The sequence below is a fragment of the Centroberyx affinis genome, unplaced genomic scaffold (assembly GCF_046629955.1).
Source record: "Centroberyx affinis isolate AG114_WGS23_722 - 3 ecotype Tasmania unplaced genomic scaffold, CSIRO-AGI_Caff_v1 ptg001299l_1, whole genome shotgun sequence".
Taxonomy (NCBI): Eukaryota; Metazoa; Chordata; class Actinopteri; order Beryciformes; family Berycidae; genus Centroberyx; species Centroberyx affinis.
This window is the reverse complement of record NW_027279805.1, coordinates 179,140-201,279: the sequence shown is the minus strand read 5'-3', so window position 1 is coordinate 201,279 and position 22,140 is coordinate 179,140. Positions and strand designations below refer to the sequence as shown.

The following is a 22,140-nucleotide window of genomic DNA, read 5'->3' as shown; positions in this document are numbered from 1 at the left end:
TGGCTATAGAAGAGGGCCTCCAGCATCCAATGTCAAGTCAGGCAGAATAAGCCACCACTGTGCCCTGTGCTTGGCATACATATCTACATATATATATGCCATACACACAGGCTGATTAATAATAGACACATTTTCACAAAGATTCAAACAAAAAACATATACCAGACAACCTAGATAGATGTCTACTATCTTAGATAAGTCTATTTTAAGCCAATGACCAATATCAAGTCAGCCAGAATAAGTATCTGTAATTAAATTTTTTCACAGCAATTTCACAGCTATAGTTTAGCTCCATATTTAATCCGACAATTGCACTAAGTATATCGATATGTTTTTATTGTTCTCAATGGGATTTATTCATTCTTCTTTAAAAATGTGACAAATTTGCTTTTATTTTGAGGCTTTACTTCCGGTCTAATTCTATTTCTATTTCTGTCTGGCTTGACGCAGCTCTTCACCCTTGGGTAAGTGCTTTAGCGACGTCAGATCCTTACTAGTTTTACAATTCCTACACACATACAGTGTTAATGTGATAATCAGCACCTCCCACAACAGCAGCACAGGCTAAATCACGTGGGCTAGGCTACTTTGCAAATAGAAAATGGAAATGAAACGACAAAAACATTTGAAACAAAAGATTTTATTACCTTTTGGGCAGCCTATAGGTTCATATAAACCTATGGCCATATCATATTTGTTTCTTTTACAAAATAAGAAAAAAATCAGGCAACCAAATATTCATTAGGCAGTAACGCTGATAACTGACACACACTGTGGGCCATTAAGTCTCTGAAGCTGCATTCTTAAATGAAAACTCTCTGCATTGGATTAGCCTACTTGTAGCCTATCGCAAAATATTTTCTCCAAATACTATAAAATAACTTTGAATCAGCAAATGACAAATGTCTAGACATTTCCACAAATATTTCTTTATACGTTAGCACCAAATCTACATGAATCTCACTCCTAGTAACAATTAATCTTAACAATTTATTAATATGCTGTACATAATACTTTTGCTTTTCAACGAGTTCAGTTGAACATTTTCTCAGTCTTTTTTCTACATGTGTAACATCCAAAACCTCTTGGTGCCATATCAAAGCAAAGGCAAATTACTAAGCTACTGAAATTAGCAACATATAAGCACAATATTTTAAGCATATAATGATGTTTAAGCTGTTTACTAAATAGACAGTGCAAGCAGCTTCATGTTTTGTTTTGCAGGTACAACATCAGTTCTAAGTAGGTAGCGTTATTGCAGACAAGCTCTATCTATCTAAAGCAGCATTGATTTCCAAAGGCAAACTACTTCACATTCAAATGCAATTTTCAAGTAGCAATCATAAACACCCAAATGACAACAACACAGAGCCAACCAAGCTTAAGATAAACTGAGGGGATCTAGGTCTTTTACGCAGGATATTCTGGGCGGGATTTTTTATTTTTTTGTCCCAATTTCCCCACAGGGATCATTAAAGTTTGATTTTATGTTTTTCCTCTTTGACAAAGGCTTAAATGTAAACCTACAGACCGTTGACATGAGACATTTTAGAGGGGAGTTTTGGAAATCAAAAAGAAGGACAGAATTATGTAGCTTTGACATCAAGTTAAAATAATTCACGACCAAATGAACAATATACTGTCAGTCCATGAATAATGATTTGTAGTATTGTGGCAGAAAGCGATATACTGTATCTTCATTGGACCACTTCATAGAAGTAACATGGATAGAAAATATGATAAACTATAACGAATTTTACTCAACTCTCCATGTTGCATTTGCACAATCAATATGGTCTTCTATTGCACATCAAGCATTCTGAACATAATGTAGAGATGTAAAATACAAAACAGAAAAGCTTTCCCTTGAACACGTGGATGTATGAGTGAAGAATATTGGCACAAATAAAGACATCATTAAAAACAATAAAAATCTGTTTGACACTCTATAATAAAAAGTTGTTCTATATTTATTTGGTTAAAAAACTTTCAGGAAACTGCTGAGCCAACACTGAACTGCCCCAAAGAATAAGCAATACTGATTTTTTTTTTGTTTTTGTATATACATATATATTTTGAGTGTATCAAATATGGCATGACGTGGTGCTAAAAATTAATCTCTCTGCAACTTTGGATTGCACCATAACTCAAGATACAGGTCTTTTTTTTTCTTTTTTTTTTTTTTACATACAACACAAATGCAACCAAAACATTTAGCGATTTGAAATACATTGAAAACTCTTAATTAGGTGTCACATAATGTCAGTCCTAAAGTATTCATTCAATTCTAGAGTGGAAAGAATGTCATTTGCACCACAGGTGGCACTATACTTACAGTTAGGGTTTTTAAAATTCAGTGTAGCATTCATTTCAACATTTATTTATATTAACCTTTTTTTTATCCAGGGAAGGTTGACAGTGTAGTTGTTATTCCAGTAACTAGTTTAACATTTTAATAATTAGCTTGAGTACATTCAACAAATTAATTGGCAATGATGGATTTCTAACTAATATTTTCTTTCATAACCATTTACTTAGATTATCATTGTCTTCCAAAGATTGATTGTAAATTATTTGCATGTGCGAGAACAAGTTGTATATTAATCTCCTTTTGCAAAAAGAACTGTCACACCTCATTTCCTCCAACTAAACTCCCACACTGATGGGTTGAAGACCATTTTCTTTTCATTTGAATCAATCTACAATAACAAAATAACTCTTTATGTTGTCACAAGCACAGATCAGAGCACCTGTTCACTTTAGCCTTTGAGTCACATTGGCCAAGGCAACAGCAAATGCCTGCACCGCTGAAAAAGGATACTGGAAATCCAGGATATAGGCATTCCCATCAATTCTCCCAAATTGCATCACCTAAAAAAGACAGAGAAAAAATTCTGAGACACACAAAGGACATTTCATTTAAAGTTTGAGAAACAACATCATGTAATTAACAACATATAATTTTTTAAATTAAAGTGATCAAGATTTATTATTTAAAAAAATACCTGTCTACCATCCAGCTCAATCTGAAAATTCTTGGCTGACTCCTGAGTAACACGTCCTCCAAAGTCAAGCTGGTAGACCTGGGTGGCTTCATTCCATAATGGTTGTTTATTGGCCATAACGTAGACAAATCCTTGGCTGCCCAAACTACGGTCCTCTCTCTCGTTTGCCTTGCGACACTTAATCTCCTCCAGCTCGCTTGCCATCCGTAGGCTGCGCTTGTTCTTCCAGCTCTTCTTACTACTCTGGTTCTGGTTCATGAGCTCATCGCCACTGATAAAAAGCTCTGGCTCGCTCTCTGAACTGTCCTGGAACTCATTTGTGGTCCTGCTCATCTTCTTGGTTTTGTTGAGTTGCTCTCTCTGCCCCTTGGGCTTCTTCTTCTCTCTGCCGCCAAGCCTTGGGCTGGAAATGAGAGTGTTGAAGTCAGAGAGCGCACGCCCCTCCTTTCTGGATTTGCCCTCTGAGACATTGGGCATGTTGGCCTCCTCAGCTCTGCTGTCCAGTCTTTTACGGCTCTTCTTGCTGAAGCGCTCTGACTCCTGTGGGACGGGGCTTTCATTTAGGGATGATGGCTCTGGAAAGTTGTTGGCAGACTCCGTTAGATCTTCCGTAGCACTTTTGGACGGTGGTAGCTCAGTGGGCGGGGGAGGAGGAGGGAGAGGAGGCGGTGGAGGTGGTGCAGTTGGAGGCGGTGGGGAGAGAATTGGCTTCTCTAACATCTGATGAGTTTTGGTGGGGAGGGGGGGCGCTGGATGGGATGGGGGGTCTTGCATGGGAGGTGGACAGGGGTAGGGATTCCAGGGGTGCAAGTTAACAGGGTGCAGCTGGAGTCCGGCACATGAGCTGGCCCCGGGGTACATTGGAGGGAGAGGGCAGCAAGCCAAGTTAGCGAGGTTGGGTGGGTAGCCTGGTGGCAAGACCAAGCTGGGGTCCTGCTGAGCAAAAGGGACTGCGGTAACCACTTCATTCGGAGAGCACTGTGGTGGAGGGTTCTGCAAGGTCTGAAGTGGGGGTCCACCGTGACTCACACCTGGAGGAAAAGGTGAGAGGGATATCTGGTAACCTGACGGGAAAGTAAGAGTGCTAGTGCTCGGATTAGTGGGAGGTTTAGTTGTAAGAACAAAAGGTAGCCGGGTCATGTCCAAGTGCTGAGCTTGACTGAAGATGAGTGGAGGCGGCTTGTGAGGTCCTGGTGGGGGAGCTAACATAGTCTGGTCTGGAGAGAGCCAGAACTCCTCTGTGGTGGAGGGGTCCCACTGGTAAGGCGGAGGGCGTTTAACCGTCAAACTGACATCACCCAGAGTAAGGTGACGTACCGATTTCTCAAGGTGACACTGCTGATTTAAAGTCTCATCTTCAGTAAAGGCAGAGTTAACGTACACTGTTCTGTCCCTACTGTTATCAACAGGACTCAGCAGACTGTAAGACGACTGGGAGGCCAGGGGTGAGGTACTTTTGGAGTGCACAATGATGGTACTGTGATGTGCACCTTTCCCTGGTGGGAAATCCTGCCTCACCACCGTGCCACCTGCGATACCACTACTGGTAGTTCCCCCACCACTAACACTGACACTGGTGCTGCTGCTATTACTGCTACACTGTGTGCATGTATACAACGCAGTGGGCACCCTCTGCTGGTAGGAAAGAGCTAGGGCACTGTTCATTTTAGCCTTGGTGGGAAGGGTTCTTGAGCTTTCGATGATCTGTGGCACTTTGAGTCCCACCTCTCTGCGGTCCCGTCTTAGGGTGGCATGAATCAGACTATTATCAATTCTCTGGGGAGGGGGGAGCGTCGCAGTTACTTGATTGGCTGGATCAGGGTAAGGAGGAGGGTCTCCACTAGGTATTGAGTATCGGGGGACAGAGAGCCGGCTTAAAGTTGCTGAGCTATAGGGAAGCTGTATTTTTTTATTCTCAGATGAAGTGACTTTGAGTGTGGCCGAGCCTCCGATGCCTTGGACAGCGTACGCATTTTGGTTGCGAATAAGGCGCCTGCGTGGCCGACACACCTCCTCCACATTTCCACTGCTGTCGAAGGTGGTGATCCTTTCATATCCCAAAGGTGTTGGGTACTGTAAAGTGACTGGGTGAAGCAAGAATTCGTCCTTCTTCAGGCAGGGGTCCGGCGCCAGGACGCTGGGGCTGTCACAGTTGGTGATGAGGGTTTGAGGAGGAGCCGAGGCTGTTGCTGCAGCTGCGGACACTACAGTGCCCGGGTATGGAGGAGGAGGATTCACCTTCCTCATCTGAATCTCTACTGATCCATCAACGTCAATGAAGGAGGGAGGTAAAGACCGAGGCAGACTTGGCTTCAGAGTGTGTCCATGCTCTCCCCTCTCTAGCCCAGGCTCAGTGGTGGGTGGAGGAAGCTGTGGCAGAAGATGAATCTGTTGTAAGGAAATGGTTGGATAGCCAGTGGGAGGAGGAGGCAGCGTGATCTGCATCTTCAGTTGCTGCTGCATTTGTTGGTGTTGCCTCTGCATCTGTTGATGTTGCTGCTGGATCTGCTGATGTTGCTGCTGGAGCTGTTGCTGCTGCTGCCTCATCTCTAGAATCTGTTGCCGGATTTGCTGCTGCTGCTGCTGCATCTGTTGTTGCTGTTGCTGCATCTGCTCATGTTGCAGTTGCATCTGATGCTGTTGCTGTTGGATTTGCTGTTGATGCTGAAATTGTTGTGGGTTTGGCACCTGCTGCTGATTTTGTTGCATTTGTTGGTGCTGCTGGGCCTGTTGTTGTTGTTGTTGTTGATGCTGTTGCTGTTGCTGCTGCTGTTGGTGTAGTTGCTGGTGTAGTTGCTGTAGCTGTTGATGTTGCTGCTGTAATTGCTGTTGTTGTTGTTGTTGTTGTTGTTGTTGTTGTGATTGTTGTGATTGATGATGGTGTTGCTGCTGCTGCTGTTGCTGTTGTTGATGATGCATTTTCTGCTGCTGCTGTGCCTGTATTTGCTGTGATTGTTTTGACTGCTGTTGGTGAGATTGCTGTGAATGAGACCGCTGCGGATGTGGCTGAGGTGGGAGATGGTGGGGCGGAGGTGGGGGAGGTAGTGTACCTGGGAGAAGCGGACCCATCTCTAGCCCATTGAAGATCACCTGTCCAGGATTAGAGTATCTAGCTGGCACTGGGTACGGTGCGGCAACAGCATCCTGGCCGCGATCAGCAACAGGGACAGAAGCTGCTGCCGCCGCGGCCGCTGCTGCTGCAGTGGCGGTAGGATTGGTCAGGACATCAAGCTGAATATTCTGATTGGCCAGAAGAGACTGAACCAGGCCAATACTCTGAGTTGGGGACATGGCCTGGGCTGGGCTGTGGATGGGAGCAATGGGAATGTTGACTGTACAGGGAGGATTGTCTCCTGCCACTCCAGATGGACCCATCACTTTATGAAAACACAGAGGAAAAAGCTGATTAGTGATAGAATTTTAGCAGATACAAAAAAGCAGAATACAGTGAGTCAAGTCTCTTATAAATAAATAGAATCACACTCATTTATCAATATTTGTTGTACTGATGTAACAAGTACATGTGCATTCATTCATTCATTCATCCATTCATCCACACCTGGTAAGTCATCCTCATCCTCACTGAACACATTGGGATTGAAAACAGGAAGGCTCATGAAGTCAAGTGAAATCTTTCGCACTTCTGGAAGGTAGATTGTCATCTGCCTTGGTTGCAGATGAAGCAAACTGGTCTTATAGATGACTGAAAACAGAGAAGAAAATTATAGTGACTGTCAGAATTGACAAACTGGTCAATGTGACGTCTTATGTGTGGCTTTTATAGCATTTACCTGCACCAAGATTGGCAGGCAGGAAAGAAGCAAGCCCAACAATTTTGAACTTTGTCCCCCAGATGTTGGATGTAACTTGAGCAAGGTAATTGTGCTGTGAAACAAAATAAATGAGTGATAGATAGAAATAAACAATGATAATTAGCAATTGTGACAATTAATCAACAGTTGAGCTGAGCCTAGAGGTGTGATATCACTGGTAATAACATAAGAAGATGTGCTGTTATATTTTCGGGGTTTTGTTAAAGCAGTGATAAACAGGGGAACTTTATGTGCAACTCTGACGAGCAACAGAATGAATCCAAGGTTGTGCCTCAGCTCTGTTTCTTTAATCACAGTAAATAATCTTATTTACTGTGAAAATTTACTGTAAATCATAAACAAGATCGGCAGACACACATACTACATTCCCCAAAAAGCAGAGATACAGATGCAGTTATAGACAGGCCTTGAAGCATATTGTACTCTTATGATACCTCTGTGATTCCATCCATAGAAAACTCTCGACGTGTCAGACTGGGGGACCGGAGTGGAGGTTTCTTCGTTGGTAACCGTGGAGATCGTGGGCCTTCCTGATTGGCCCGTGAAAGTTTGGGAGATTTTCTAGATTCCATGTTCATTCTTTGAAACAATGAAATAAATCTTTCATTTTTAACATGACATTTTCAAGTCATGTTATAGTTTGGTGATAGGTGATAATTACCGTACTGTATGTATAGTCATGAATATATTTTCAGACAAATAGCAGGATGAAACAAACGCTAAGAATTATTTGCAAATACTATTTGACTCAGGTCTGTATATTGTGTAGAAATTAACTCTTATATCATTCTCAGTGTTTCTGACCTGGAGAGTTTGGGTGACCTGTTTCCTCTGGATAACTTTGGTGACTTCTTCCCAACCCACTCATCACTCAGCTCAATGTCACTCGAGTCTGAGCAGTTACAGCTGTCAGTGTAGGAGATCATGGGATTCACACACACCTCCTCTGAAAAAAGGCAAAACAAAGAAGTTGAGTTTCCTCACACATACCTTGCTCATGTTCTTTGTAAAGAACATTATCTATTACAAACGAGTAAATGGGTTTGTGTTTGGTGGGACCAGAGGCCAAATGCAGCTCTAGAGCAGCCAGGTCATCGCACAAGCTATTAATGCATCCAGCCTCAGACCATATTCTATCAGAGAACAGCGGTCACCAGAGTCTGTAGTGATGTTTGTTTTTACTCAAGGTGAATGGTGGACATGGGCATGAGGACTTTTAAAATGGCACTCAGCAGAGCTCAGTTTTGCAGTGACACACTGTATGTACAGACTTCAGTCAAAGATGACAAGGGGCAAGATTTCTGACTTGTGGACAGGTCTTCTAACGCATTATGAGTCTCTTCAGTCCACTGATATTCTCATGAATATAGATTACGGGGGGCAACATGCTCTGATCTCTATTGTCAAGTCAGTCATCAGACAAAAACATGCTGATCATAAATATGCATCAAGCTGATGGGGAAAACACAAAATATTCATTGATTAGTGTATGTTATATACACTATAAACTGAAAGGTAAATGTTCCCTAGGTTTGCAATTGCTGTTGGATATGCTCTTTTCGTTGCTGTTGGATATGTTCTTTTCGTTTCAGCCCCACACAGTATTTCTATTCAAATGCTCATTATCCACATCCTTTGAAGTCTAAACCCACCTGCTTTGCTGTCTGTTTTTGGATCCATAATGACGAACTCGGGCCGTAGCTTGCTGATGCGCCGTCCTTTGAGGATAGGCACCAGTCCGCCCAGGTGTTCCAGGTACAGAGTGTAGCAGGGTCCGCCTGCCTCGGGGTTGTCCTCCGCTCGCTTCATGGTGCAGTGGAGCCTCTCATTCCCAGCTGTGGGATAGCTGACAAAGTCGCGGATGTTGTTTGGGTCAGGAATTGGAGGCTAGAACAAAGAGAGGAAGAGGCATTAAGGTTGGCGATCATTCACCTTAAAACATTTCACTGTATTCGCATTATAGCTGTATAACAAAGCTAATAAGTCACACTGCACAGTGTTGAGTAGAGATGAATGCACCTTGATGGTGGGTATGAAAGCGGTGGTCACATAAGAACAGAGCAGGGAGGGCATGTTCAGTTTCCCCACGTCTCTCTCCTCTCGCAGGGCGCTGGCGATACCCTGTTGGCACAACAGCTGCAGGCTGGCCACCCTGTGCTCCACACGCACCACATACAGCGCCGGTCCACAGGCCAGGAACAGGCGAGAGTCTCTGTGACCCCAACAGATGGTGGTGATGGGTCTCTGAAAAACAGTCATTGATAAAAAAACAACCTAATCAAAACAGGATTCTCAATTCTCAATCAATTCTTGCATTCATGTGTCCATATCTTTGATCTGTTCTGTTACTATATGTTACAACCAAGTCAACTGACAAAGCTTCTCCTTCTGAATCTGCTGAGGTCCCACTTCATATCTTTCTCTGAATACATTTTTTTAATAAAGCTCGAAAAGTATTAGAATGGCTTTGGAAGGACATTTTTACACAAAGTGCCTTGCAGTACCATAAATACTTAACAGCCTAGTGCATTTTAAGCATGGGTGGCCCCAGTGGGACCTTAACCCCTAACACTGGCAGCATTAACTGCTATGCTCTACCCATTAAGTTGCCCAGGACTAACCTGTGCGGGCGTCTCTAAAGTGTAGATGTGTTCCCCTTGGACATTATAGAACTTAACAAGGGCGTTCCTCATGATGGAAGCGCAGGCAGCCTCAGCAGGGAGCCCATGTCTCTCCATGCCGGCCACAGCCAGCAGGTCTCCCTGGGAGCACCACTGGACCTCAACATCTGTAGAGCGAAGGAGCGAGAGAAACCGTACGGTCATAAATCTCCAGGTAAACTTAGGTGTCATGGGTCATATCGTCATCAGCGATCGTGAGTATATCTAGTCAGAATATCAGTATGCTATCAATATGCTTTTCAAGTGCTTCTTCATATTTATCCTAAATCTTTTTATCTTTACACAGTTGTATCTTTTTATGAGGTTGACGACACCCAAAAATGCACCCAGAGATTAAAAAAATATCCATATACAGTACAGTATTTATGCACTCAGGGAAAAATACTACACACAGTTGAGGAAATAAGCAGGTCAAAGAGATTGAGATAATCATATGCACTTATTCAGCACCTACTCATTTATGACAAATGTAATTGCACACTTCTTCATGTTCATACCTCCAAGAGCTGAGTTCATACCTTTCAGTCCTGAGCGAATGATAGTGGGGGAGAGGTCATCATAGTTGTTCATTAAACTGATATCTCCTGATAAGAAGCTGACAGTCAACAAAGGCTTGACTCTCCGCACTTGCAAGAAATAAAGAAACGCCCGTTAGCTTCCCCAGTCAACACATTTAACAAAGGTAACAAGCAAGATATACAAGCAGTGCACGGAAAAAGGGCTTGTACCTAAAGGCAGAACATTGTCATCAGAGTCAGTGTCACTCTCTGTACTGTCCTCCACCAAGAAATTGGGGCAGTTCCAGGACATGCTCACAATCCCATCGGACTCATGCAACAGAACATGGGCTAGCATCCGTCCGTGGCAGTCCATCACTATCACCTGCCCATCCGCCGTACCAAACAACACCTGAAGGGGCATTGCACATTAAGCTATAATAGACAACATAATGAATATGCAATGAATTATCAAATATCTGGACTGCAAAAAATGTCCATCCTAACAAGTCATTTAATCTTGTATTTGTGAAACAAGTGAAGCAGCATTGGAAGCAAGGGAAATTATCTCACCCCACATGCATATTCTTTCTCTCGTTTTAAGAAAAATAACATTTTAAGACTGAAAACAAGATTAAATGACTTGTTAAGTTTTTTTTTTTTTGCAGAATGAAGGATTTCATATGGGTTTAAAAGACTCATTCATGTAAGTTGAAGCAGAAGACGTGTACCTGCTGATCATCGGGCGTCCAGATGCCGCAGGTGATTTGACTCTCGAGGTTGATCTCGGAGGACCAGTGTCTTTGTCCGCTGACCGACCCAACTAACACAAAGCCATCTCTGTACGCAATGAGGGCCTGGGTGCCATCATGGGACCAAGTAAAGTCACTTACCTGGTGGAGAAAAAATGGCACTGTCATCAGCATGTGAGGTTCAGTTGTCTTTTTACCATGTGTCAGCATGTGCTATGAGCTATACGTATGTCTCTGCACCAATGCCACCATGACAATGTCCTGTTAATTTACTGTACTTGGCAGGTAAATGTGTTTCTGAATTTCGAAGTATGTTTTATAGGACTGTCAAGTCACTGCTACTCACCCTAAATATCTTGTTCTTTTGTCAGTATTTAGGTAACAGCAGGAAAATGTGTACCTGTGCCCCTCTGTCGTTCACTAACTCCACAGACCATCTTCCTTCATACTGAATCCATACAAAAATGCCTCCTTCCATATCACATGTGGCCAGCTTCTGAAAGGGTTCATTCCAACGCACCAACACAACCTGCAGAAGGCCCAAATAACTGTTATTACACTCCACAAACACAGGGGGCTCTCGACATACTGCATATTACACAGAGGAACAGACATGTACACTATTAATGCATGAACACAATGCTACAAAAACCTTTTAGGCCAAATGTGATTTAGAAATCTGTTATGATTTTCTACTGCAACTGCACAGAAAGCCGATATATGGTACCTACATATGGAGTTTTGATAAGGTGAACAGCTGGAAATGCACATACACAAATATGCACATTCTGTAAAAGTTATCTAAATATGCAAAGTGAATATATTTGATAGCTGAATAGATTTTTACAATGCACATCTGCATGCTTTGACACTTTCTGTACTTATGTATAGCCTTCTGTAGACCTGTTATTTCTAATGCAGTGCACATTTTGCACATCCTGTATATATGCGGTAAATTTACATACAGTGTTTTGTTTTTTTCATATTCCTTTATTCTTCTCATTTGTTATATATTGCATACAATAGGTATTGATATTTTTATATTATATTCCACTGCATATATCTCAGATTTTTGGTATATTTTGATACTGTACGTATTTTCATTTATTTGTTCTTTGTATGTTCTAGTGCAATTTAGTATGTTCTACTGAATACATTCTAATTTTGTAATTGTTGGTTGCATTATGTTTAAGTACCTCCATTTCTTATTTATATTCTATTTTCTTGCTGTATCCTATTGCTATTGGTTGCTGCAAGAATCCAATTTCCACACGGCGATCATTAAAGCTTCATCTCATCTTATCTCATCTCGTCTTGTCTTTTCTTATCTCATCATTCATATTGAAGACAGTGATATTGCCAAGTCAAGACCGCACCTCGCTGTTGTGTCCTCGCAGGTTAAAATTGATTCTCTGGGGGGTATTTCTGTCCCTCCTGCAGTGACTAGATGTAAATGTCACCCCAACAACTCCTCTCCCGTTCCCCGTGGCGAGCCAGCCCTCCTCATAGTATCGTCTCCGGCACACCGGCTTGTCCTTCTCGCTCTTGGGAACCCGGCCTTTCCAGGAGAGGCAGAGGATGTTGGAGTCGCTGCAGAGGATGGGACCATGTTCCACGGCAGCCAACATCCCTACTGAGTGACCAGGCTGACAGGCAAAGCAGAGGGAGTAAGTTAAAGCTGCAATGTGCAACTTTTTTTTACATAAAATTTGACATAATTAAATAAATGAACTATATTATACATGACCAGTGTGTGTCTGTCTGTGACCCTGTGTGTAAATGCCTAAATCCCCATGTTTGCCTGAAATTGGCTTTTTTTTTTTGGGAGCGTATATCATTTGCTCAGACTAGATGCTGTTTAGAAGTAGACAGCTCATCAAGATAAGTGACAAAGTGTTGGGGCAGGAGCTTGACCAACTGAGGGAGAGGAAGGCGGGACTTGCTACACATTTGACCGCCTCAAGGGAAAAAGTTGCATTTTGTGGCTTTAAAGGCCGAGACTGTGATAGCGCTCCATGTTGAAACACTGTTGCCCCATTACTGTTGTTTTTATGTAGTTATTTATTGGATTGAGTACATTATTTTCCCTCTGATATTCATTGTCTGAGCTTTTGATACTGGAATGACAATATCCGACAACTAAATCCAGGTTTTACATGAATTTCAAGGCTGTAAAAGGTTTGTTTTACATTTGTGATGCTGGTAAGCACTGAAGTGCAATACACTTGTATTTTGAGTTACAGTGTGGGTTAAAAATGTTGTTGTTTTTTAAACGCATATTCCATTTACAAGTCAAACTCCTCATAAACATACTGTATGCCTATGTGAATATATCCCAAAATTTAAATGGTCAAATAAACTGCTAATTGCATCTTTAAGTTCAGAAAAATGTTAGTTAGGCCTTTTGTGATAAGACAGCAGTTCAACATACCTCATAGTTCCTGGACATGTTGAGTCAAAATTCCTCCTCTGAATGTGTCCATATTTCCATTCAGATGATGCACTGAAGGGTTGTGACTGTTCTGGTCGTGATGCTTCGAATGAAATCTATGGGGAAGTAAAAGGCATCATACAGCCAGATTTTGTCCAGCTCTAAATTGATTTAATCTAGGAGCTCTGCACTTCAGAGTTGGTGTCTGTCATGAGATGATGTGGGGCTTCTCTGGCACCAGCGGCCCACCCCATGTCTTCCTGTGTGCTTCTGGAGAACTCTGCAATTCTGTTGCAGTAAAAGGAGGAGAAAAATACAGAAATACACCCTTATTCAACAAGTAACGCCATTTGAAAGAGATGGCTACTGCTTAAAATAGCCGCGTTGTCGTTCAGTGCATCAACCTTGAAATTCACTGTTTTCACAGTCTCTATGCAACAGCAACACTGCATTGGAGAGCAGGGCACTCGCAGTCTCCATGGGTACTGATACTGTCCGTTTCTCCTATTTTACGTCAAACACCATTACACAGCAAGACAAGGATGAGAACTCAAACATTTCAGATTCTACGTGGAATAGAGCAGCAACATAATTTGAATAGGCCTACGCACCTAATAAGAATAAAATATGCATATTTCAAATAAACAGCGACCAAAAACGAGAACTGACCTCAAGATAATTTGGATTTACACAGTAGCCTATTAAAGCCGAAGTAAAAGCACAGTCTTCTGCTCTGTTAAGGTTTCTGACTATTTCACGTTACATTACATCAAATGAATGTCTATTTCAAAGGCGTCTTATCTGACCGCATGCACCAATCTGAATAAACCAAGCTGGCGTGACGAATAATTAGCCGTGAAATAAAGAACTGGTTTAATCAAAGAGGACAGCGGATAACATTATGCAATCGTACCTACCTGACACCGCTATAATATCGTTAATCTGGGCAGTCGGCTCACTGTGCAGTCGTGTTGCCAGGCGCTTTTCCGCTGGCGCACTTTCTCGTTGTGTCTTTAAAACGGGTTGCCATGTGGCAGGTAGCAGGGAAAACAGACCCAGCTTTTCAAGTCCATATAAAAAAAAAAGGCAGCACGAACGGACTTGACGCGTCTGGCAAGAATTACTGAAGATAAATGTGTACAATTTAATCAAATTCGACGTTGAGATGACTTTTTGACACATTCTAACATAGGGGTGGTTGTCTACCAGGCTAATAATAACCTCAATACAAGATTTATTGCTGCACCTCAGAAGGGGGATTTCTTTCATAATGGCAACCTCACATGGCGCACCCCACCTTTGTAATGTAAGTTGAAGTGACATTCTTGACACAAGACCTTGATGTGATGAATGTGCCGGCAACCCTCTGTCATGCCTTTCTGGACAGTGCTGCCACGGGCTAAAGTGTTAAGGTCACTTGTCTTATTACATCACTCTCACATGTGACACATCACAGTTTATCTGGATGATTGCATAAGATTCATAGTCTTTGAATAAATAAGTCCTGAGGTACAGTAATGTGTTTCATTTTTTTTTTTTTTTTGCACAAAGGCACAAACCAGACACTGGAATAAAATCACCACTATTTTTTTTATTGTGATATCACGTAATATAACTATGTGGCACATTGTGTTTCCTCATCTTCACACACACACACACACACACACACACACACACAGTCTCCCTTCTGTCCCATGCAGGCTCTCCTTTAGACCAGTGTTTCTCAACTGGTGGACCATAAAATGGGTCGTGAGATGCCCTGAAATGGTCGCAGACAAAGAACAATTTAATCTGGGGAATGTTGTGTTATCTAATATACTGAGCTGAGACATCATGGCTGTGGAGGCATTTGGGCCCTGAACCACTGCTTTAGACTGAAAAGGGGCAGAGACTGCTATCAGAAATGGCCTGATGTCCCAAATACAGACAATTCTCCTTCATAAAAAGCAGATGATAGCCAGTATAGTCCACTGTAATCCCTGAATCTCTCTTTCTTTCTCCCGTTCTTGCTTCTTCATATTGTCAGAATCAAGTACAAGTCTCTTCGAAGGCATGGATGACGCTGTCGTACGCAGGAGGTGGAGTCTGTGAGGGCAAGAATCCCTTAAGTCCATTTCCGCCCAGCCAGAAGGAATGTCTCTTGTTTGGCACGAGGGATGATGAATCTGAGGAGTTTGACGCCGCTGTGTCTTCATGCATGGTGACCTGGGTGTCAGCTCCCGTCTCCAGGCCGGCCCTGCTTCCCTTAGGCAGGGGGCGAAAGGTGGAGGCCTCGGTGCCGGGTTTGCTCCCCAGCGGGCCCACCGGCTCGAGAGAGGGCTGCCGGTAGACGCTCAGGAAGGTGCTTCGGTAAAGGCCCAGCTGGTTGTTCATGGGGCTCTGTGCTTGTGAAGAGCCAGACTGCTTTTTGGAGCGCCGGGTGATCCTGGCTGTGGCCGTGCGCCGGGACGCCCAGGTCAGGAGAACGTAGACCAAAGCACCAAGCAGCAGACCCACCAGCATAGACAAGCAGAAGGCTAGAATCAAGTTGTCTGGAACAAAAAAATCAAGGAGGACTGTTAGAAAATTTAAAGGGAGGCTAAATGCCAATGGAGCAAAATAATTGTTGCAAATTTTTAGGAGGCAGGATGCACTCTGTTGTGCTAAGGAAATCTGATTAGCATAGACAAACAGTATGGCACATTAGTAATATCAACAGAATTACACAAGTACAATTTGTTTTTTGATCTCTGAGATTGTATTTGTGCTAACATTTTGTCTTTCAGGAACTATTGCTGTTGTATTGATTTGCTATTGCTGGGCACTGCTATACTGGGCATAAAGTTACATAAAATCTTACATCATACCTGCTGTGTGGGCTCACAGTCTATGAAGAATCATTGCACACAACTCATTGTGTTGAAACCTAAACTGACCAAACTCCAGTTTTCACGATTTTCTTTCTTGTTCTAACTTGAAATTATGATAGAAATGGTCATTTATGATTTGAATAAGTTCTCTAACCCCAGCACCCAGAAAACATATTCAGAGCTTAGATTTAAAATGCATGGATCTGCAAATAATACTGATTTCTGTAGATCCCAAAAAGCCTTTTTAGGAGATAAAAGGTTTTCATGTGAAGGCAGCACGATACAAAATTGATGTATCACTTGGTGAACTATCACATGTGCATTTTACATTACAGTATGCTACTCTTTTACTGCACAGCTCCATAAAATAGTCCATAGCTCTTCATCTGCCATCGCTACTAAAAACAAATACAGATACACTCACCAAGATTGAATGATTTTAGTATTTCCAAAAAGGCATTTGTTTCGTTATATGCCATTGTGCCACCATAAACTGGTGTTACAATCCACACTGACTCAGAGCACAGAGGAACACTAAGCTTTTTCCAAGACAGGCTTGTCCCATTTTTTTTCCTTCAGTGTTTGTTAAAACGGAAACTTTGCTGTCATGCTTCCTTCCCTTTTTGGCTTTTAAAATTAGCAAGTGCTTTGCTTATCTGTGTGGGACAAATCTGGGAAACAGGGTTGTTTCCTTTTGCATCATTTCCTTAGGATCAATAATTTTGAACAATGGCCCCTTGGCTCCATCTTCCTTTTAAAATCAAGGCATGTTGCTTGTGTTCTTTTGCAAGTATGCTGATTACACAACATCTTCTTTGTGATAATCCAAGGCTGTTAAAAGCACCGTGAAGTCAAAAAAGAACAGAAAACCCCACCTCATTAAAAACACAACCTCTCTCTGACGTAAAAAAAAATAATTATGGCATTGTGTCCATGTGTGTTCTGGATAAGCTAACCCATGAAAAACGAACCATTCACCAGAGAGTCTGCAGACTATCAAGCTCTCAGTCTCTATGGGGATTTCCTTCCATTGTTGCACTGTTCCCACTTCACTTTTGCCCTCAAAGTTTTCAGGCTGACTACACTAAAAATCAGCCTTCTGCAGCTGAACTGCTAACTGTGGCCTTATTGTAAATTGACAATTTTATGGATTTTCAAAAACATCAAATTAAAACAGGCAAAAAGCTTTTATTTACTATAATTTTTTTTACTGGGAATACCTGCCAAAGCCACTTTAAAGCAGGGGGATTTTTAGCTGTCTTCAGTTTTCTCTCAATTCATTAAAGAAACTATTTTCCTGAGGAAGAAGCCAGGGAGAAGGATTCAAGTGAGAGAAATCTTTAAATGTCTGAAAATATGCCAAACCTATGAGACAGGAAACCAGCAGGTGGCACTGAGGCACTTCCAATGCAGATTCCTCTGAGAACCACCAGCCTGGGGCATTTCACAGCCATGAAGGAATGACCGGCATCTCTTTGACCTGGCCTAAACTGTGAGACTTTGAAGCTCACCCAGAAATATATTACAGGAAACGTAATGACCTACATGTGCAGCAGGGTGGCTCAGTGGTTGGCACTGTTGCCTGAAGAGGCAAGAAGGTCCTGGGTTTGAATCTTGGCCCCGGCCCTTCCTGTGTGGAGTTTGCATGTTTATGTGGGTTTCCTCCCACAGTCCAAAGACTGGGAAATGAAAGTAAATGCAAATGAAATCCAACAACAACTTGATGCCATTCAGGCTAAGCCTACAGTATGTTTTGTATATTGACAAGGATGTGGTGAGTAGTTATTTTAATTTTAAAGTTTTTTTAAATTTTTTTTTATTGAAGTTAGCTTATATAAAAGACAAGTGTAGCCAGTAGGTTATATTATAACTTAATTGTGACAATTACTGAAGTTTATAATATTTCATATATCATAATATTTTCTAAAGGATAGCCAAGGCTACTACACAAATATTACTAGGCTATTAACTTGCGATAAGTCCCTATAAGAATAGAAATATTACAGTGACACCATAGGAGATAAAGAAAATGCATAAGTACGACAAACTCATTATCAAATACCACACTACAAGCCCCTAATGTAACATCACAGTGTTTTCATTAGGCAAGAGGAGAACAGATACTCAGGATTCCTCTTTTCGGCCAAAGAATGAACCTTTTTGTCCCTAAACCGTTGCAGCTCCACATTAGAGAGGAGAGGAACTTCCCCTCCTCCTCTGCAGTTTGCCTGCTAGCAGCATGCTGCCTGCTGCTCACACACACACACACACACACACACACTGCCACTGCTACATGCCACAGTGTTACAACGTTACCATTGGCAACCATGCAACACATACACACTTCCTCCGTAAAGTTGTCATGCTCTGCAGTGCTGGAAGTGGTAAGAAACGTCAAATGCAAATTTCTTTTAGATAGCTCTATGTTTGCGTGGTTATTTGGTTGCTAAGCGTCTACTAATTTCTTGCTAGGTCTACCAATTCATGTTAAATGGCTTGGTTTTTTTTGGCGTTTAGCGGTGGTATGATGGTTTAGTAACTTCCCCTCATGTTGAACTGCTGTAGGCACACAGATACTATTCGGTATCCAAATATATGCAACTTTCTTTTCAAATGAAACGCGAGTAAGTGACTTTATATGCACAACAGATACAAAATCTAATGCAGCTAAACCGTTGTAAGCAGGCTTTTTTGCATGCTGATCTTCACGACCCTTCTTTGTGGTAGGCTACTTTCAGAAAGTTTTTCAGTTGATAATTTCAACTTCCTTTTTGATAGTCTCTACAGTGATGGTGGTTGATATTTTTTACACTTCTCAATAGAAGGAACGTGTCACAGTTGAAAAAAATGCCCATTTTGAAATGTAGCTTACCTGTAATGCAGGCTTTTAACATGAATTAAAATAGTATTATGAATAAAGAAATGAAAGGAAACATATTGTATTATAGGCTTAAAGACATCTGATAAGTTAATAAATGTTGGCATAAGTATGGTGTAATATAACTGCTTGACAACTGGTGTGGCCTATATTGAAACCCACTAACATACTTCTCTTTGGTAGACCCTGGATGGAAGAAGTGCTGCTATTGGGCAGTAAAACTGCTTGTCCACACATGAAACCTGAGATTCCATTGGACCCTTTTCTGCAGTGAATTTTGGAGAGAGAGGAGAGAGAGAGAGAGAGGGAGGGAGAGAGAGAGAGGAGGGGCGTGAGGGGATGCCCCACTCAGGACAGTTGTGAAGGATCTTCTGCTGTCAGCATCAGTGACCTACTGTGTCATACAGTTGCAGCGAGACGCCATGGCCTCTCCGAAGCAGTTTGGTCGACGGTCCGTGGACATTGCTAATGTGATGCAAAAACTGCAGGGTGAGTGACATTCATCTGCCCGACCGGCTTATTGCACAATACTTTCTCTCCTCCTGTGCTGCTGTAATATTGTGCTGATTCAATGCCTGGGCTGCGTGCCCATCTGAAGTTTTCCAGCTTATCTTCATGCAAGGGAGGATGCAGATGCTCCCATACACACACACACATAAGAGCATGAAACCATACTGTTGGAAAAATAACTGTTTTGAAAATCTAAACATATTGCATTGTCATAATTATGATAATGGGACGTCCTACCAGCTAGGCAGACTAGGATGCTTAGCCCCTTACCTCTCTCCGGTCTTTCTTGTCACTCTCCACTGTGAATCTGGTAAAGCAGAATCGCTACAAAAAAGACTTATTATAAGTATTATTATAACGCATACAAAAATGCAAAGCAAACTGTTATAGTGGGTTTCTTTGACACTTTGAGGAGTGGAGTGGAGAATGTGTAGTCTTATGGCGGAGTGTAGTTGAGCTGTTTTCTAACATTTCTTCTAGCTTTTGACTGCATAATAAGATCAGAATTTGGGATAACTTGATAAAATGTCCACAGGGCTTCTTTTATCACCGTGTTTATTTTTTCCAAGTCAAGGTAGCAGATAATTCGGTTTGGTTAAGTTAGAAATGTAATTTGCATTCTTTTGAGGTCTTATGACCAAACGACAAAGAGACATACTCTATTGTTTGGGGTTCTGGATAAGGTAATTAAGAAGTAATGTGTAATGTAATTCATTGCTTAGAGAACAACAGAATTCAATACATTTCCTGTGGTGTCTTTGCCACACTTGAAGCTCATGATCTCAACACATGATTCAGAGCACACCTTTGATCACTTTTCTTTTATATCTTTAATTCAATTTTAGTACAACATTATAGGCCTACAGATTAGACAAAATTGTTTACTTGAGCTGTGAAGCTATGCTATGAAGATAACAGTCGATTGTAAAGACTCCTGCATTTGCACATCACTTCCAGAACCAAGCAGCATAAAATCATCATGTCCCCAGTGACCAGGACTGAATGCTTTGTGGACACAGATAATCCCATCATATAAATAAAGCTGTTTCAAAGAATAGGCAAACCTTTGTCCTTTACAGCATTTATCTTAGCAATATCCACACAAGCAAATCATATGTTTTGATCCCAGTCTATGGTTAAAAGTTATGCTAAATCTTGGTTTTTGAGGCAGGCCTGGGAGTCAGGACTCAGGAACATTTAATCTTGTCTGGCTCCTGACATGGGATACTGAGTCACAACAACTGAGGCTTCATGAATGCACTGACTATGTACTGAACAAGACCAAAACCTGACACCAGTTCTGCCCTTGGTAAGAGAATGGATCGATAGCGGGAGTCTCTTTTTGTTGGTGTCTCCCTTTTGTTACAAGGGCATTAGGCCACTACCATCACCTGACAAGACCAGGTCGATTCTGGCATCATCTATGGCCTAGTTGAGATTAATTTGTGGATGTATATCGGTGCATTTTGCACGCTATAGCTTGTTACCATAGTTACTGTTATGAAACATTTGCCTGTGGTTGTGCCAGTACTGCCCAGTTCCTGCTATTGAGAGACATGGCTTCCTGTACTCTGCACAGCTATTTCCATCCCATTTCATCAGCGTATATTTGAACCACACGGCAGGTGAAATGGATCATCATCATATCAAGAACACCTGTCATTTGGGTACAATTTATTTGTTGTTTTACATTTTGAAGTCCCAAACTCAAACTTGCTCCGGCATGCCTTGACACAAAGGACTTGATAACCTGGCTCAAAGCAAATGAATGTTCAAGTTACGCCTCGGGCGTGTTTGAGCACTTGACAGGTTCAGTAGACTGCTCAGTACTAAGTAAGTTCAGTAGCAGACTGCTGCATCACTTTGCATCACCAGTAGTAAATTGTTGCATCGCTTTGAGTTTGGCTCGGTTGGTAAAGCACAGAATTGCCACACCGGAGATTCTCCGTTCAAGTCCCAAGTGACCCCATTTAGCACAACCATTGTCTCATGCATGCTGGCTTCCCCCAAAACATGTAGGGCTACGCTCTTTTAAACAGTTGCAATCTCGAATTTACATGCTGGTGGTGGCGCTGTACAGGGAAGACCATGGGTGCCAATTTATAAAATGAGTAACCGTTGTTGGGCATTGATCATCATGAAAATGAATACACTGAATTCTCTCTTTCTCTCTGTGTGTTTGTGTATGTAGGCCTGTGTGTGTGTGTGTGTGTGTGTGTGAGTGAGAGAGAGAGCGAGAGAGTGTGTGTGTGTGTATGTAGCCTACTGTTGGCAAACATCAAGCAGTATGCTTGGTGGTGAGAACCTAGCACCCCGCCCCCACCTGATCTGGATTTCCCCTCCAAGCGTCCCGGCTGGCCTGGTCCTTCTCAAAGCACCAAGCTGATTGTAGCTTATCACAAATGATATGCTTTTTTTTAAGAATATGCCCGAGAAGCCATGTAATAGCTTAATGCATCTTTCTGACCTATCAAACAAAATCTGAATGTTTGGGGAATTTAACATCCTTCACTCAATGGACAATGCTAGCTACTGTTGAGTTCCCCAGTGTTTTATGTCTGGAAGTGGAATTCAGTGTCAGGTCACATCTGGAAGACATTACTGTGCCAGTAGGTTTTAGGTGCAGTGTGGATGGTCAGGAGCAAAGTTGGCTGAGCTTGTTCAGTTGGTAATCAAACACAACTTCCTGTCATTAAAAGCATCC

General features: G+C 42.1%; 2 protein-coding genes across 3 annotated transcripts; both read right to left on the bottom strand.

The window, feature by feature from the left end:
• Positions 1-2,754: 2,754 nt before the first annotated feature.
• On the bottom strand, positions 2,755-12,396 carry tulp4b (TUB like protein 4b). 2 transcript variants are annotated; one of them, XM_071525525.1, is made up of 16 exons: positions 12,145-12,396; positions 11,169-11,297; positions 10,748-10,909; positions 10,224-10,428; positions 10,038-10,145; positions 9,460-9,626; positions 8,858-9,082; positions 8,491-8,725; positions 7,643-7,784; positions 7,273-7,417; positions 6,797-6,890; positions 6,565-6,708; positions 5,943-6,382; positions 4,580-5,315; positions 3,006-4,501; positions 2,755-2,871 (listed from the first exon to the last, which is right to left on the bottom strand). In XM_071525525.1, exons 1-16 carry the CDS (start codon positions 12,394-12,396, stop codon positions 2,755-2,757), a joined length of 4,797 nt encoding a protein of 1,598 aa, XP_071381626.1. The 2 variants fall into 2 exon arrangements, with proteins under 2 accessions (XP_071381626.1, XP_071381625.1); XM_071525524.1 differs by having other exon boundaries at positions 3,006-5,310; positions 5,971-6,382.
• A 2,443-nt stretch (positions 12,397-14,839) lies between these two features.
• myct1b (myc target 1b) lies at positions 14,840-16,565 on the bottom strand. Its single transcript, XM_071525529.1, has 2 exons — positions 16,473-16,565; positions 14,840-15,730 (listed from the first exon to the last, which is right to left on the bottom strand). Exons 1-2 carry the CDS (start codon positions 16,525-16,527, stop codon positions 15,228-15,230), a joined length of 558 nt encoding a protein of 185 aa, XP_071381630.1. The 5' UTR covers positions 16,528-16,565; the 3' UTR covers positions 14,840-15,227.
• Between the last annotated feature and the right edge of the window lie 5,575 nt (positions 16,566-22,140).

What these genes read in the sequence shown, in the direction of transcription:
- tulp4b (XM_071525524.1), bottom strand. Translation starts at nt 12,396, where the DNA reads ATGTTGGCTGCCGTGGAACATGGTCCCATCCTCTGCAGCGACTCCAAC. An exon ending in GGACGCCCGATGATCAGCAG is followed by an intron (nt 10,429 to 10,747) that starts GTACACGTCTTC and finishes ATGCCCCTTCAG; the next exon opens with GTGTTGTTTGGTACGGCGGA. An exon ending in AAAAACAGACAGCAAAGCAG is followed by an intron (nt 7,785 to 8,490) that starts GTGGGTTTAGAC and finishes GCCTTTTTTCAG; the next exon opens with AGGAGGTGTGTGTGAATCCC.
- myct1b (XM_071525529.1), bottom strand. Translation starts at nt 16,527, where the DNA reads ATGGCATATAACGAAACAAATGCCTTTTTGGAAATACTAAAATCATTC. An exon ending in ACTAAAATCATTCAATCTTG is followed by an intron (nt 15,731 to 16,472) that starts GTGAGTGTATCT and finishes TTTTTGTTCCAG; the next exon opens with ACAACTTGATTCTAGCCTTC.